Below are 17,330 nucleotides of genomic sequence, written 5' to 3'. Positions count from 1 at the left end.
CCAATTTATGAGCTATTTAGGAACTTTTCAAATCGCAAGTTTAAAATTTTAGAGCTCACTTTAATCACTAGGAATGGAACATTCCTTATGGGGTGGCCGAGTGTACTTGGATTCAGCCCCCCCCCTCGCTGATCGAAATTACTTGTTTAAATTAAATCCACGAAAGTGGAACTGGCCGTCGCCCCAACGATTATATCTATTTGCTCTTTTAAAAGTGGCGCTCAAAAATCGATATTACTTGATTATACCTACATGATTAGGGGGAGGGGGGGGGGGGAGCTGAATCCAAGTGGACTCGGCCACCTCATAAGAAATGTTCGATTCCTAGTGATTATAACGAGCTCTAAAATTTTAAGCTTGTGATATCAAAAGCTCCTAAATAGCTTATAAATTCAACTATTCTTAAATCGATTCACGGTGGGGGCCGGCTAGGTCCAGCGAACTTAGTTTTCTCCAGCTTTCGGGGATATACCTACCCTATAAAGAAGAGTTGATCACCCATGTCAGTGATCCAGCGATAACCACTCGGGCACTACTCACTTCAGTCGATCGGCCTTGTACCCGGTTTTGGTGGTTTCGAAGTTACGTAGTCCCCAGACCCTGGAAGGTGTGTTTCCAAGAGATACGTGAGAGTCTCATCCACGTTAGACGCATGGAAGCCTCAGTGTTGCCACTTCTCGCCCCGGCTCTTTCAAAATAATCTTATGAAGTGAAGCTATTGAAAAAAATTACAGATAATTAAAACAGCATAAAAAAGAAACAAAACAAAACTATCCGGAGAAACTGATGACACCGAAGAAACAGGTAAAGCCAAATAGGTAATCAGAATAATGCAGAGCATCCATAGCAGCCCAAGGGTCCGAAAAATCCAAAGAAGTCGGATTTAAAAATAAAAAAATCCTGTAATGTTCAAAATAAGAAAAATAAAATCTTTGCTATGCGTACTTTATCGCTTGCATTCCAAGAATTTGTGTTGAAACTTACATCACGTTTTCCAAAGTATGGAATACAATAGTAAGTATTTCGAACATACAAGCACAAATATTTATACAATGGACCAGTCGAACGGCTTATGAGTTCGGGGAATTCCGTTCCAAATTTGTGTTTTTTTCGATTCTCTCTAATAAAGTTCAAAAAAGAGGCACACAGCACTATTTAACAGAAAAGGATGTAAACTTTTACCTAATCTAAGTAATTCCCTAAGGTTTATTTTATTTTTCTTTGTCCTCGTTAAGTGATTATAAATTGTACTTGTGTATTTGTATTTTTCGGAGATGATCTGTACATGTATTTGATTATTGAATTATTTTATTTTATTTTATTTTATTATCCCTCTCTTGTTTTGGGCCCTCCACAGGCATGCGTCCAATTACAGAGTGACCCGCATAATGCATTATCGTTTTTATCATTTTAAAATTATTATTTTTGTACAGATTTTGGCATTTTGAGATATTATATATGTAAACTACCATTTATTAGCTCAACTTGTAATCTTAATTTAAAATTTAGTTTACAATGTAGTTTTTTTTCAGTGATAAAGGCTTCGACTGCTTTTGGTCTTTCGCCTTGTCATGTACCTCCTTCTAACTTAAATCTGATTGAATATATCAATACTCTTTAAAAATGAAATCAGTCGTTGAATACTGTTCTGATAGTCATGAAGCACTTCTTTCAAGTTTTGGGGCAATCCGTGCTTTTCCGTTCATTCTCATATTCAGGACAACCCAAAAGAATGTGCTGCACTGTGTATGGCTCACTGCATCGACTACAATTTTTAATTTCACACCTGCCCAACATATGAAGGTGTGTGATATTGGTATACCCAATACGTATTCTCGTATACACTACTTCTTCTTTTTTGCTCAAGCTGTACCTGTTTACCCATGGTCTTGTATGGCACTTTATTTTATTTTACTTAACAAGTTATTTGAGTTCTTCCATTTTATTTCCCAATTTTTATTTTTTGAATTCTTTGTAACTGCACACCGAAATATGTTTGTGCTTTTGGGGTTATTCCCGTATTACATCATTAAATTAAATTAAATCTATGCCATTTTTAAAGGACACAATATTTACAATTAAAATCATTAGAAATGGTGTATGGCATTCCTTTGTATGAGATAGCCCAAGGACCGATTCGAGTAGCCTATCCTATTACCTCTCTATTAATCATAATATATGGAAAAACGACAAAAATAAGACCCTCTTCCAGGTTACAACGGCTCTTATGATTTGTGTATCATTGTTCTTCACTTTCTCCACAGGCAGCATTTTATTAGAATGTTTTTCGATATATGGCGGATTTGTTTAATTAAAATATTTTGTGTTATTAATATGCATTATTTGTCCACCGGCCACTCTTTACATTGGAGTGCTTGGTCAGAGCTGTTTTGCCAGTCTCTGGATAACTTTAATTGCGCTGTATGCTGAAAAGTTCTGTATAAAAGAAGACGTAATTTAATTTAGAACATCGGAAGTGACAGCTATAAATCGCGCTTTATCTCGCTGAAAAACCCTAAGTTGAATTTAGTTTCGAGTTTCAAAATGAAATATATCTTTTCAAGGAAGCCACGCTTCAACATCTTTTTAGACTTACGAAACTTTAAAAATGGCTTACCCTCCCCAACTTTGAAACAGTACCAAGGTCCAAGACCTTCAAGTTATAAAATTTACATAATTTTGCTAATATTAAGGGAAGCTTAATTCGATTAGAAATATAAGACGCCTGCGTGTTGGTCCATACGAATCCACCACCAATGGCAGCTTCCACGCCGTAATCAATATTTAAACGAAATTCAAACAACAAAAACTAGGCTGGATAATTTTGGCGTGCCTTTAGCTGGGGTTTACCGCCACCAAATAAACTTTCAACGCAACACGTAGATTGCAACCGAACATAAAAAAGTAAGCACTGCTCGTACAAGTGATTTGTAGTAAATTGTAGAAAATTTCAAACCACCAATCGCATCGCATCATTGCCTCCGCTTCCGTTTTGCCACTATTTCTTCCCGTGACGTCATAAGCGATCGTTCGAGCTTTACATTTCCCGGGAAAACACCGCTTTAATGTTTTCCAACCGCCAGCTTTGAGACCGCAGATATAATAACACTGGTTATTGGTAGGTATTAATTTACATCGATTTGCAATTTAAACAGATTCCATTCCGAAACATCCGCAGCATCTCTTATTCGTCTATGAAGGAGAAACGACGACGTGCACGTGAGTCACATCAGGAAACGAAGAAAAGTGTTATGTAAGTAAATAAAAATGAAATCGGAAGGTTCACCCCAGTTAGGCTTACTTAAATGTGTAACCATGCAGCAAATGGCCGTCGGTCTGGTACTGACATGCGACATACAGTTGTGTGCGTGGGGTGCATCTCGATGCTCTCTGGAGTTGACTTAAATTTATGATATTTGAGGGGAACATGATATATTTGTCGGTGTGATGACACTTATTAAATCGTTTGCCATGTTAATCGTTTAAGCCTGTTGTTTAAGGGCGCTAATTTCACATTTAATTGTACATTTTTCTGCTCTGAAGAACGTTGTCAGTTAAAAAATTGTCAATTCTAAAAGGGTTTATAAAACCTAAAACGTCAAAACTGAATGTCGCAATTGTGGAATCGCAGAGAGGAATGAAATATGGGAGGGAAATTAGGATTTCTCCTCCTTCATATTAATAGTAAAGCAGTCGAATTTACAGTGCCAACAGCCCGCTTCAAGATTCCAGTAAATGCCCAAGTTCTATTGCGATATAATTAATTACACTTTCCGCTTGATCCATTAAGAACGTGTTTGGAGCAGGCTTCATTTAAGTTCCAAGCCATAGGTATTTATTTTGGTCATACCTACAGAGTAACTTAGAGTGGTGTTTAATTCTGTTTCGTTCATAAAAATTATCTTTTTCATTAGTCATTACATTAAGTTATGAAGTTTCTTTTCCAATATGAAGAAATGAAAACTTTGATAATGTGGAAAACGTCAAAATTGTATCGATTCACTCTTCACTCAAAAAGGGGTTTTTAGACATTTTATACATACGACTAGTTTCAACTAAAAATCCATCTTCAGCTCGACAAAATTAAGATTAAGAAATAGAACGGTCTCAATGGATGATTTTCTAAACATGAAACGAGGAGATTAGGATTTTTAGTTTAAACCAAGTCACGAATGATACGAATAGTACACCCATTTAATTGCTCCAACGTTTGAACGTCACCTTATTCTAAAGTATTGCATACAATGTATAAAAATGTATAGCACATTTAAGCATAATTTTTCAAATTTGGTAGTATTATTTCAAATTTTGCGCAAAATAGTAAAAATTGCCTATTGATGTTTGAGATTGCATTTTTGTATTAAGTTTTCTAAACGTAATATACATATAATAAGTATAAATATGACATAAATTGAATGAATTTTTTCCTGAAAATGATTTGGGTTGGCCAGCCATGGTGTTAGGTGTAGACCATATTATTAGTTGAATAAAATAGTACATTATGTATCAAGGTAGAGAGAAGTACAGTATTATTGCCTGAGCACCAAGATTACATCTCGAGGCGCTTGCGCCGAGGGTTGTAAGGTGCGAAGGCAATAATAGACTTCTCTGCCTTGGTATATATACTATATTTTTCATTACTAGTACTTGAAGTCCTCCAAATTAACATATTATATTGATGAAAGTGAACGGTTGGACAGAATTTTTTGTTTATTAATTTAACATGTCAATCAAGTACGTAGAAGTACAAGTCAAACAGGCCGTATTTTGTTCTGTCATTGAGATATTTTCAAAGAGTAATTTCGTTCGAATTTTTTCAAAATGTGATAATTTTAGGTATATAATTTCTTTGGAAATAGCGGATGGTGGCAATTCTTCATTTTAGAGAACTTGTCTAAACGTTTATTGAGCGAAATTTCGGGTAGTGTTTTCTAAAAGTGACAGCGTGACAGTTCTCATCATTGACTACTAGTTAATAATGCCCACATTATTAACCACTTGGAACAACCGCCGAGAAAGACGATCGCTTTACGGAAGGATTGCTTGGTTTACAATCCTTCCGTAAAGCGATCATCTCCAACCTCCTCGAGAACAGCTGTTAACATGTAGAGTACAGGTAGAACTAGAGCCTACTATAACTAAGAACGTATATTGTGTGTAGTATATTGTATGTGTTGAATGTTATATGTATTCAGGTTAATTAAAAACAAAAAACATCCATTCCACCTATTCACTTAACGCCGAACGGTCTCGCTGAGGTTAAGTGGAAGAGCAGCACCTGCGTGTGCTGAACTTCGCCTCTTTATTTTGCAGTAATTATGTATATCAAAAATGAATCAAAATAAAGACATTTATTATTATTATTATTATTAAGCCTACTTTACAAGTGGAAAAAAGGTTAATAATCATGTCATCAGACGCTAGTAGTGAAAAAAAATAATTAATGATACCGTTTGACAGTAATAACATATTGATTCTCGTGTGGCCAACTACATTTTTGTAATTATTTTAAAATGTGATTTTCGCGTCTTTCTGCTCAGACTGAAACTATAGAGCAATCTCAATTTGATATATTTATCAAGATACAAAGTCTCAAATTTGGACTCTTTCAAAATGCAACAGCCTTTACCTCGAAAATGGTAAAAAATATTATACATCTAGTTTCTATGGATTTGTCTTAGAATTCAACGTAGAATCTAAAAATCGAATAAAATACAGGGTGTTCCATTTACAATTTTCAATGTAGGGACAACCTGTATAGATAAAGTACCAAATTTGAAAAATCTGTGTCCGAACAATTCTATATTGAACTTATTTTTTCTACACTTGAGATAAAAGTTGGGAGTTGGGGAGGGGGGTGGTGTAAAAATATAGTAAATAACCGGATACAGAGTCTTCTCATGCACCTAGTTTGTAGACTTAAAATTCCTTTGCTCACGTTCAATTTTATTACAGATTAACTAGACCAACTGAGTGCAAAGCGGCCTCACCGTGTAGATTTTTGTGCCTGTTATTTCTTTATTTTATTTATCGTATGGGTGGTACTCCCGAGTTACAGATTTTTCAGATCGCATCAACAGACGCGTGCGTGGCCAAACGACAGTGGTGGTAAGACGACCGGGATCGCCAGTTTTCCATATGCCCTCCGAAGGATGGTAGTCAGCATATATTCTGTACCACTAAAAACTAGCAAGTTGTGGGCTCGTTCGAATTTACGACCTGTGAGGTTTTGAGTCCGAGCCTTAAACCGGTACGCCAAACTGATTATTGGAACCCAAGTAATAACGATTAATGACTTTTACATAATTACGAGGATAATTACATCAATAGTATTTACTTCAAAATTCTGTACAGTTTATATACAAAAATATTACATTTGCTTAATATTTGCACCCTGTCAATTACAAATCTAATCCAGTCAACAGTGTGTGTAATTGTTGAATTGTTGTTCTAGTTTCTACAAAATATTTATTGTAATTAATATTGCCCAATAGTGAATCCTACTCTATTTTCTAATTTATCAAGTTTGAGGTAGCCCAATATTGTGTTTAAATGGTATTTGGTATTAAATCTAACTCATATTAATGAATTAAATTGTCACCATGATTGATTTCATGATAAATCCTATATTTCCTTTGACCACCGCTCCTCCGTTTCCAAAATCTCAGACTCATACTAGAATACCAGGATTCTGTATTCCACCAACCACCTAATCCTAATATATTTCGCTAAACACCTTTACAACTGCAAAATATCCAAATTCCAATGGCTTTTATCTTTTGATATGATCAACTAATTCAACAATGGTTCCTAACAATATGCTCAAAAAGTGAGTTTTCCAATGGGGAACAATTTATCACATCTGCTCCGGAATTTACCTTGAAGATCTGAAAGGGAATGTACTCAAAATTTCCATCATTATTCAATATTTCAGGTGTTACAGGAGAAACATTGACTATGTCCTTAATACGAGTATATCCACACGAGCGATTCCCAAATATCTTCGTTGCTTGATTCAACTATTGAGGTTGAGATTTTCGAAATTTGGAGTAAACTGACCTTTAGAGTAAAGTTAGCAGTCTTTAGCAACTTCAGTATACAAGGTGTCCCTGAATGTAACTACATGGGCGTTTAGGATTTTGCTTGCAACCAAACTAGAAGGCCTAGGAAAATTCGTTAACGCTTTTTGATTGGGCGTAGTCGCAACTAAATTTTATAGCATTCGTTTACAAGAGAGCGACACCCCTGGCGACACCCCATGTACATGTTTTTAATAACAATAGTTATAATGCGATAGTCCAATAGAATTAAATTGCAATTATAGGATAGGTAATTATTGGAAAGCGATCAAATGTATCAGAACTTGTGTACTAAATCTTAAAAAAAAACCTTAACCACAGCCTACTAAAAATCAAATTAAATTAGATTTAAACTTAAACCCTACTAAAATAGCTACATGTAAAAAAACTAGACAATCGCTACTCTAATTCCCGTAGTAAATGAACTGAATAACTTGGTCCCTTACTAGGAATAGAGGCAAGTGTGAATATAAAAAATTTGCTATGGCTAGGAAGGGCGCTACATAGGTCAATATCATTAGTGTAATCAGACACGAGGGGTCGTTTTTATATTACCGGACTACGCATGAAAACAAAGGACTACAGCAATAACGTTTTATTTTTCAGTACACTTCCCCTGCTCCCTGCTCTTGATACAGCTATAACACCGTTTCAATAACATCTTTAATCCAGTATAAGAATATTCATTTAGGTTTTCCGCAAAATGGCACTCAACAGCTGTCATTGTCCCTAAATTTTGTCCCCCTTAGCGTCTTTTTGAGAGTAGGGAACAAAAATAGTCACAGAGGGTACTAGATCTCCACTATGAGGCGGATGTTCAATTTCTTTGAAGCAACAATCAGCTACAGCAGAGTTTGTAAGTTTGGACGAAACACCTTGCGCCTGCATTCCTCGTCTCGTCACTTTAATAGCACCATCTTGCACTTTATTTTGTTTTATACGTAAGTACGTCAAATGTGACATTTCGCTTCGCTGATCATATTCAAACAGCGAAGTATCGTTTCGTTGCTAGGGGCAGAGAAGCGGAAAACAGGCAGAGAACTTTTACTTCTCTGTCTCCTTTCCACTTCTCTGCCTCTTTTGATTTCTATGCCTGTGTTGACTAGCCGTTTATATACAAAAAAATTCGGCATACTAATAAAAAAATTTAGTGTTTACTCGTACGTAAAACTTAAGACTAGTCAGAGAAAACTCACGTCTCGTCCTTGGTAAACAATATACTATTATTTAATGATTCAATCTAAACTTTGTGATCCAAAAAGAAGCAGCATGGTTTTGTATCCAGATCGTTCAGTCACGCTTTTTTTTACCCATACAGTACATTCTGGCGTTTCGTGTATAGCAGGTATGGGCAACCTAGAGCCGCAGGCCTGATCCGGCCCACCGATAAGTTTTGTCCGGCCCGCTAACATAATTCATAGTTAATACTTCATAGGACCCGTCAAGTTACATTAAAAATTCGAATTTTTAATTAATATGGTTAGTTACACGTGAAGCATCTAGTGGACCGAGCCGAAGCATTCAAGACGTTTGACAGTCTCTTTGAAGGTATTTTCCAGAATTTTCGCCGCGATATATACCGAGTGGGGCAATAAAACGACACGTGTTTTGGGATTAAGTAACATTTTTAAGCCATACATTAGCAATAAATGAAAATTTGGATACAAGCTGAATATGGGGAATTATTATTCACGTCTGGTAAATTTTGTATATGCAAAATCGTGTCAATTTTCAGGAGCACTTATTGTTATTTTTTCACTGATTTTTACGAAAGCAAAAAATAGGTCAAGACCAAAAGAAATAGATAATTATGAATTTCTTTAAACATATTTTTTATTTAGATTTTCAACTGTGGCCCGTGGCGCATATGAAAAATTTTATTTTGTCCCCTTGAAAAAACAGGTTGCACATGCCCGGTTGTATAGGTTAATCCTCATCTGCGAATGGGAAGAAAGATTGGATGAAATGGCTAAGCGCCGGTCATTGAAAATTTGCAGAACTTCTCCTCATGAAACGCTATTCACATTTTCGCACATTCGATTAGTTTTCGCACTCACCACTTTTTGTAATTTTTTACGATTCACTAGCTTCATACCACCCTCACGGGTTGCTCTTAGCGTTTACAAAGTTTAATTTGTACCTAATGCCAAATGTAGTAAAAAATTGTATATTAACGCGCTGTAAAAATGTCTGCAAATGACAACTTTGTTTTCATTAATCAGATTAATACTTGTAACATATTAAGACTATGACACCAGCTGAAAGTACTTCCAAAAACTGCTGCTATCAATTAAACTTTATTACGAAAAACTAACTTTTATCAATTTTCACACCGAGTTGCGAGTTTTGGAAGAGTGGCATCGCTGAAATGAAAAAGTTTTAACTTTTTATGACTCTGATTACAAAATTCTGCAATTTTATATGCGTTTTATTTTTGAAAATACGTTTGTAAGCACTTTACGTTCCGCTGCGCGCAGTAAGGGAATAAAAAAAAGGGCAAACCACTCCCAAGTTTTCAGGGAAAATTAAATTTCTATCTGAAAACATTCCAGGATGTCAATACTTCCTTGTTTGTATTTGTAGGCGTCGCTTAATTTCCAAATTCCCGTTTCCCATAACAACCACCCCAGCCTTTAACCAATTGTGACGTCGCGACGGAGGCGACGCGTCTACCCCTAACAACTGGGCGGTGAGCTTATCAAGATATTTCATCCCGCAAGAAGTCTATTCAGTACTCAAATACGTTTAAGAGAGACGCGTCGCGATGCCAGTTTGGGAACTTGCACTCCTCATAAATGTATACCATACGCATTCTCAACAAAGAAGAACCACTCAAGGGTTGCAAGAAAAGAAATAAAACTGTGTGAAAATTGTGTGTAACAAGTTGCTTCTGAATGTGATACATAAGTGTTTATTTAGCTACACTTTGAAAAATGAATGTTTTAAATACAAGTACCTGCTTAATTCTAAAATACCTAGAGCTAGAAAAGTATGAGAACGAAATCGCGTCTTCCGAAAATTGTACATATAAAACAAGAGTAGTCGCAACGTTTGTGTAGTACGCTTCTTGCTCCATTATGATTTAGGTATCATTTTAATTGTACTCATTCGTCTATTATATAGAATGATCATATCACCCTCCCACCAAAATGTTTAATAAAAATGTACATAATGTGACGTACTATACTGTTTTAAATGGAATGTTTTTGTCTATTACTATTTAATGTTTCCTACTTAAAGTCAATATTTTGATTAACTATGTGTGAGTATAGGAGCAGATAACGAAGCTTTTTGATTAGCAAGACGAAAATGGCTTTAAAATAACTTATAGCTACAGTTTGATAAAGTACCTAAGTGTTAGAATATAGTATTTGGGTTATTTATAAAATTGTTTAACGTTCCCAACTGTTGTGTACGACAATAACTATTTTAGGAAAACTTTTCATGTTGTTTAATGATACCATTTGTAATGTTACTGTTTCATAATGTTAATATAAGGCTTCTTGTGCTTCTTTTATTACTGGCATTTGGAGGTTTTCTCCCAAACCCGTAAGATTTTTATTATTTCTTACAGAAACATTTTATTGACACACAGGATGCTACAAAATGTGTCAAAGAATAGTTTTTGTTTTAAATTGTTGGTAACTACACCACGATTTCCCCGTTTATTGTATGCTACGTGGTCTCGCGCAGGGATGGGAAACTTCTATTCCTTCTTCTTGCGTTAACTTTTCGTTCGACACGCTGCTGATCAAACGCAGCTAATGGCGTGTTGATTCCAGAATATTTATTAAATACGAGGCTTTTCTATCTTTCACGATTCATCCGTAGTTTTGTGACTTCGACTTTCGGTCACCCCTCCGCTGAAATTAGTACCGCCTTTTCGTTCTTATCAGCGAGATAACGATCATCTTGTAAGCCATCCTTGATTTCAACTCAGCGGCCAGATGGATGCTTGGGGATTACATAAGAATTAGAACAACAAGATTTAACCAAAACATTTAACTGGCCAGGGGATACGTTCCTTTTCTTCAGTCTTGTCAAGCGCCCCTTAAAGGGTTAAATACTTGAATCGCGATTGGAACTACTAACGTTATTGTTGTTTGCCATTCATTAGTGTTACCCGATCGATTAATGACCGATTTTTTTTATCGCGTTAAAAAGATTTGGTGTACATTGCCTTCCTTCTGAAATAGTGTACGAGTTAATTATCGTATCCGATATTGAATCGTAGAATACAAGTAGAGATCATAGTTGGCCTCTCAGGCAGTCATTATTTAGGGCGGGTTGCACAAAGGCAGTTTAAACCTCGTTTAGATTAACGCAATGGATTAAGACATATGATTGGTTGAAATTTGACGTTTTATCAATTTCAACCAATCTTAGACCATAATCACTGAGACACTAGATACGCAGGTTAGATGCTTGGATTTCCTTTCTCTTTTGATTTGTCTTAGGTGATATGGAGAGCTCCTTAGGCTGAACACCTACCACAGATAACATTTTTCGTTTTCTGATAATTGCGCTTGTGTTTTTTTTATCGAAACAATTATTGAGCGTTGTCGTATTATGTTGGGAGACTTGTGTGTATTCCTTTCTGTAATTTTTATGCGATCATTGTTAGATTGGGACAGTTTTCATTGGGTATGAATTTGATAGGACTTTTGAGTCAAGTTTATTTTAATAATTTTGAATATTGGGGAGTATTTTTGTACGTGTGGGAATAAGCTATACAATTTTGGAGACAATTTTATTTTGGTATTGACTAGAATAAACCAGTATTTCTTCTGTTAATTTGATTTAAGTGCAGGACTAATACGAATCAGGCAGACAAACAAAACAACACCGATCCAGCGGTGGACGTTGAGGGCCTGAAAAGGAACCCGGGATCAGAGCTGGGCAGAATACTTTCAAAAAGTATTTGAATACTAAATACTTTTACGTCCAGCACAAGCGAATACTAGATACAGATACATTGAAAAGTATTCAAATACTTTAAAAAATAAGTATTCAAATACTATCAAAGGTATTCGAATACTTGTCACTCAAATACATTAAAAATATAAAATAGTATACTAGATAAAAGTCTTAATACTACTTAAAAAATCAAAGTTATACTTTGTATGGGATTAGCTTTTTTTATATTTCTATTGTTATATACAAATTTAAGGGGAGTAAAAGCGTATTATTATTATATTATTATATAGGAGGTACCTACCAGGACCTTTCTTATACCAGTTATATCCTTAAGAATACGTGTACCAGTTTTCAAAGCGTCGTGCACATGATACGTACGCCTTTCTAAAATTAATCCTAGCGATTTTGGATCCATTTTTGACCATCCGTTTGTCCGTGTGCATGATAGTTTATTTAGAAACGTGCGATCGCTTTGAAAATTGGTACACATCGTCTTAAGGATATAAGAAAGATCCCTATTGTTTTTAAGTTACGTAGACTATCGAATCAAAAAGTTTCATTCCAGGATCGTTCGGTAGTCAGTTGTATCGGAGTTTTATATTTGATTTTGTGACAATGGAAACTTTCCCTCAACATTTCTAAATTGTTCTCAAATATTTGAATAACTTAAAAGTACTGCCTTTTTTTGAGGACGGAAAAAAAATTGTCTGAGATCGACCGGGAAAAAACATTTTCTTATAGAATTTGGCCCGTAGAATCCATAATTTCAAACAGTTTGAAGATTGGGCTACTAGATCAAAAGTTACAGCCCTGTGAATTTTTTTTCGAAATTTGTTTTTTGTCCATAACTTTTTATTGAGAGGTCTAATCGTAAAAGTACGAATTGTTTTAGATTCTACGCACCAAAATTAATAAGAAAAAGTGTTTTCCCGAGAACTTTTGGTGTAGTCGATTTATGGTAAAAAAAGGAAGGTTATACACTGCCTAATTTTTGAAGCTCGAAGAAAAAATTGTCTCAGATCGACCCGGAAAAAAAATTTCTTATAGAATGTGGCCTGTAGAATCCATAATTTCAAACAGTTCCAAGATTGGGCTACTAGTTCAAAAGTTACAGCCCTTTGAATTTTCTTTCGAAATTGGTTTCTAGTCTATAACCTTTGATTGAGAAGTCTGATCGAAAAAGTACGAATTGATTTGGATTCTACGCACCAAAATTAATAAGAAAAAGTGTTTTCCCGAGAAATTTTGGTGTGGTCGATTTTTGGTAAAAAAGGAAGTTTATACACTGCCTTTTTTGAGGCGCGAAAAAAAATTGTCTCAGATCGACCCGGAAAATAAATTTTCTTATAGAATGTGGCCTGTAGAATCCATAATTTCAAACAGTTCCAAGATTGGGCTACTAGTTCAATAGTTACAGCCCTTATTCTTAACACCTTGTTTTGGAAGGTTTGCAACTTACGCAGGTGAGTGTTTGATGCGGTACACCAAATCGGACAAGCATACATCAGGACTGATCTCGGGATTGATTTGTAGATTAATACCGCACATTCGATTTTCAATGGTGAGCTCTTATTTAGTATGCAGGGGTCAGCAATCTATTGAAACAGAAGAGCCAAAAATTACAACTTATAAAATTTCCCAGTTTTGAAAGAGCCACAAAAAAATTTTGATTTAATATTATAGTATTTGGCTATATACAGGGACTTGCAACAATGCGTCGGTTTTTCCTACATAGATGATACCTGGTAAAAAATATTGGTCGTTGCGGATCTACAGAAATTATTTTTGCATGTACAGGGTGTCCCATTTTTACGATGTCAATAAATAACTGATCTTTTTAAATAGAACATCCTGCATATTTTTACTTGTTTCAATGCCATTTGTTCAAACTGCTATAACTATTCTTTTTCAAATGGAACTACTACTGTTTTATTTCGCTATTCGATTGTCTTTTGCGTTCTCTTCAATGTTTATAAGGGGTGCCCTGTGCTTAAACCCCGCAGTTTTTATGTTATTCAATATTTTTCACAAAAGTACCTACTCATTAATTAATTACGTGTTTATACATCGGAGTAGGCTGCTGTAACAAAAAAACAAAAGAATACAAGAAAGTAAAGGTAAACAGGTGTCACAAATTAGATAATTATTTGCTGCAAGTGTACTTTTGATTTGGTAAACAAATAAGATTAATTAAAAAGGCGAATTTCGAACAAATGAAGTAATTTCTTTAGATAAATACGGAGAGCCGCAACTTTATATCAAAAGAGCCGCATGCGGCTCGTGAGCCGCAGATTGCCGACCCCTGGTATAGGGTATAGCAATCTTAATTTATGATGCGCGTCTTTCAATTTTAGGTTTATATGTATTCCCCATGTTAGTCTGTGGTCCAAGTGTACGCCAAGGTATTTAACAGCTTGATCCTTGCGATTCCACGGTATTTGCTTGCCATTGATTTGAATGCATCTTGGATTGCTGTACCTTCTTAATTGGAAGATTTTTGTGACACATTTCGTTTCGTTGAGTAGTAGGTTCCGTCGGTTATACCAGCTACTAATTTCATCTACGGCTTGTTGAAGAGTCCCGATGGCTGTATCCAAATCAGAACTGTGTGTTACTATGGTTGTATCATCAGCAACCATCGAAAGAGAACAATTTACTGGGACAGGAATATCGTAAGTATAAATGTTGAAGAGTAAAGGGCCAAGTACAGGCCCCTGTGGCACACCTCTACTCTTGATGTTTGAAAGTGTTGAATTGATTCTGGTAGAGTACGTTCTATCACATAGAAAGGAAGATATAATGTTGATGATGTAGTTTGGAAATTCAAGTTCTAGCATTTTATGTAATAAGCCCGCATGCCAAACCTTGTCGAATGCCTGTGCGACGTCTAAAAATATTGCAGCAGTATATTGCTTGCTTTCAAAGCCTTGAACTATACTTTTTTTGATTCGAAGAAGCTGATTGCTACTTGCTAGTAGAGTACTTGGAGCGAAATCCGAATTGGAACTCTGGCAGTATATTCTCTTGTCTTAGGTAATCAATAATCGGTACCTATTGTTGATGGAGTTGATTTTGTGGGCAGTTTTTCATCCAAAAGTAGAAAGTAAATTAATATGAAACATGCATTTTGTTAATTATGTTATTTAAATAATTAAGCATACATTTATTTTATTGTTTAGACTAAAGCATTTCATCTGTCTAATTCTAATGTGTCTTATAAAAGTACAAAATCGTTGTAAACGAAATGTAATGTTAGGTAAAATATTGTGTGGTACTTTCAAAAATGTCACCTAAGGTCCCAACTTGTGCTAGGCGTCCCTGTAAGTTTAACTTTTCTCTGTTACATAAACCCAACTTGCAAAGTGTAGGGGCTGCTATTGCAATATTGCAGTTTTTTAATTCAAATTTTTCGAGTACTTATAGATAAATAAAGATTGATTACGATTACGCTTCAGAGAAATGGACCCGTCACCGCTGGGCATTGTTTTACGTTATACTCCTTCAGAATGGCAGCGTCACCCATACCAGGATACACTATTTATTAAAGTGGGTATTAATGTGGCGACAGAAGAATATCGAACTATAGACGAAATCGTACACAATACCTTTAGTAACGTCACAATCAACAAAATTCAAAGGATACAACATCCATTTGCATATGGAAGGTTCCATATTCGAAAACAACAGTTGACGTTGATTAATAAACGTGAGCCAACAGTATGAATGTCTCTCACCGATGCGTAATTTTTTATAGTTACATGTTTGCAGGTAAACAGAGTCTTCCTATCAATTACAGATAAATCAAAACTCCATTCCGTTCTACACTATAATTGCGATAGTCGACGAGGGGGTTTTAGTGAAGAGCATCTCCTGCCCTCAAATGGCTTTATCCTTATAATAAAAACTTTAAGCGAACTTCCATGTGAAAGGGACAGCGATCGTTACCCGGAATATTTAATCGCTTATAGACAAATCCATCGGTAAGACGTAATATCGCTTTTCAAATGAAAACTAAATCACAAAGTTGTATGTTACAGGCCACCCTCTGACAGATCCGTTGTATCAACTGCCCAACTTTCTTCATCCACTTCACTAACAAATGAAGATAGCAGGTCAACCCAACCCACTACCTCATCTTATGAAGACAGCTCGACAAAAAATTCACAGTCAAATTACGATGACTTTGAATATGATTGTCGATACGACGATTCGTGTAAATATCTGACTAGAGATGATTTTGCTCATACATCATCTTACGAAGACCGTTTGAAAGAAAATTTACAGTCAAATTACAAAAATTATGAATATGATTATCAAAACGACTATTCGTGGAGTTACCTGACTAGAGATAATTTTGCTTCTTATGCACCCACCGAAGGGTCATCTAGTGAATATCATGAGCCTGGATCACGTTGGTGGTTGTGGATAGGAGCAGCCGTAATTGTTGCTTACATCTACTGGAGGAGGTCCTCAGAATAATTTTTTAGATGCTTATGTTTAAACCTTTATAGTAAAATAGGTGTGCTTGAAAATGTACTTTGTTTATAAAGAAATGAAATTCGCATCGACCGACGAGACTTTTGGGGTCTGGTTTCTCGTGGAAATCTTCGAGTCTTCGCTTCTATTGAAAATGCTGCTAGAATCTTCGGCTGGGCGCAACTACGGCTCTCTGGCGATGATATTTGGTCCTCGGCGTAATTTGTCTCTTCTAGGTTTGATCTTCGTTCTTGGGAAACCACCCTGGTGAATGATCTAGCTTAAGTTAAAGGGGGGACGGCTTACCAAACACAAGCACGCCGCGCCGTCGGACTGTCTAAGTTTACAAAAAGGGCTTTTGCTAGTAGGTGATCAGTAAGCGTAGCGGAGTGTCGTGACGACCAAATAAAAATTCTGATTTTAAACATTTGTTTATATATAAATTGTTTCTCTATATTTTAAAACCACTAAATCCGCTATTGTTTAAGATATTCTTTTAAATCCTCCTCCTGACCCCTCTCGATGACTCCCTGGTGCTGGGTTTCTGCCCCCACCCACATAATTCTATTCATTCGTCATTGTATAGCCCTTTAAAACTATTGAAATAGCATGCCTCTCGTTAACTGTCCAAAATGTGGGTAAGGTAGGAAGACTTCAGAAACAATTTCGAATACATCAAAAAGACTTCCCAAACCCTATTAAAGTTGTGCAACTGCAAGTACGCAGTCTACTCTAAAATCTGAAATTGGAATAGTAGGTACGAAAGAAATCAAACTTTATAATTTTTTTTAATATGTTACACGATCAGATTAAAATTTGTTCGTTGTATATATCGAAATAAATCAAGTTGAATACCGA

General features: G+C 35.7%; 1 protein-coding gene across 1 annotated transcript; it reads left to right on the top strand.

Moving 5' to 3' along the window:
- The first annotated feature begins 15,175 nt into the window (after nucleotides 1-15,175).
- Nucleotides 15,176-16,783, top strand: LOC116160462. The gene is made up of 4 exons (XM_031473656.1): nucleotides 15,176-15,316; nucleotides 15,452-15,713; nucleotides 15,765-15,976; nucleotides 16,034-16,783. The coding sequence occupies exons 2-4, from the start codon at nucleotides 15,456-15,458 to the stop codon at nucleotides 16,473-16,475; spliced, it is 912 nt and encodes a 303-aa protein (XP_031329516.1). The 5' UTR covers nucleotides 15,176-15,316; nucleotides 15,452-15,455; the 3' UTR covers nucleotides 16,476-16,783.
- The last annotated feature ends 547 nt before the right edge of the window (nucleotides 16,784-17,330 follow it).

The sequence above is a fragment of the Photinus pyralis genome, unplaced genomic scaffold (genome assembly GCF_008802855.1).
Source record: "Photinus pyralis isolate 1611_PpyrPB1 unplaced genomic scaffold, Ppyr1.3 Ppyr1.4_LG1, whole genome shotgun sequence".
NCBI classification, from domain to species: Eukaryota; Metazoa; Arthropoda; class Insecta; order Coleoptera; family Lampyridae; genus Photinus; species Photinus pyralis.
The sequence above is the reverse complement of the archived record's forward strand: the minus strand, read 5'-3'. Positions and strand labels throughout refer to the sequence as shown.

Coding starts and splice junctions, on each gene's coding strand:
- LOC116160462 (XM_031473656.1), top strand. CDS start 15,456: ATGGACCCGTCACCGCTGGGCATTGTTTTACGTTATACTCCTTCAGAA. Junction 15,714..15,764: donor TTAATAAACGTGAGCCAACA/GTATGAATGTCT, acceptor ACATGTTTGCAG/GTAAACAGAGTCTTCCTATC. Junction 15,977..16,033: donor GCTTATAGACAAATCCATCG/GTAAGACGTAAT, acceptor TGTATGTTACAG/GCCACCCTCTGACAGATCCG.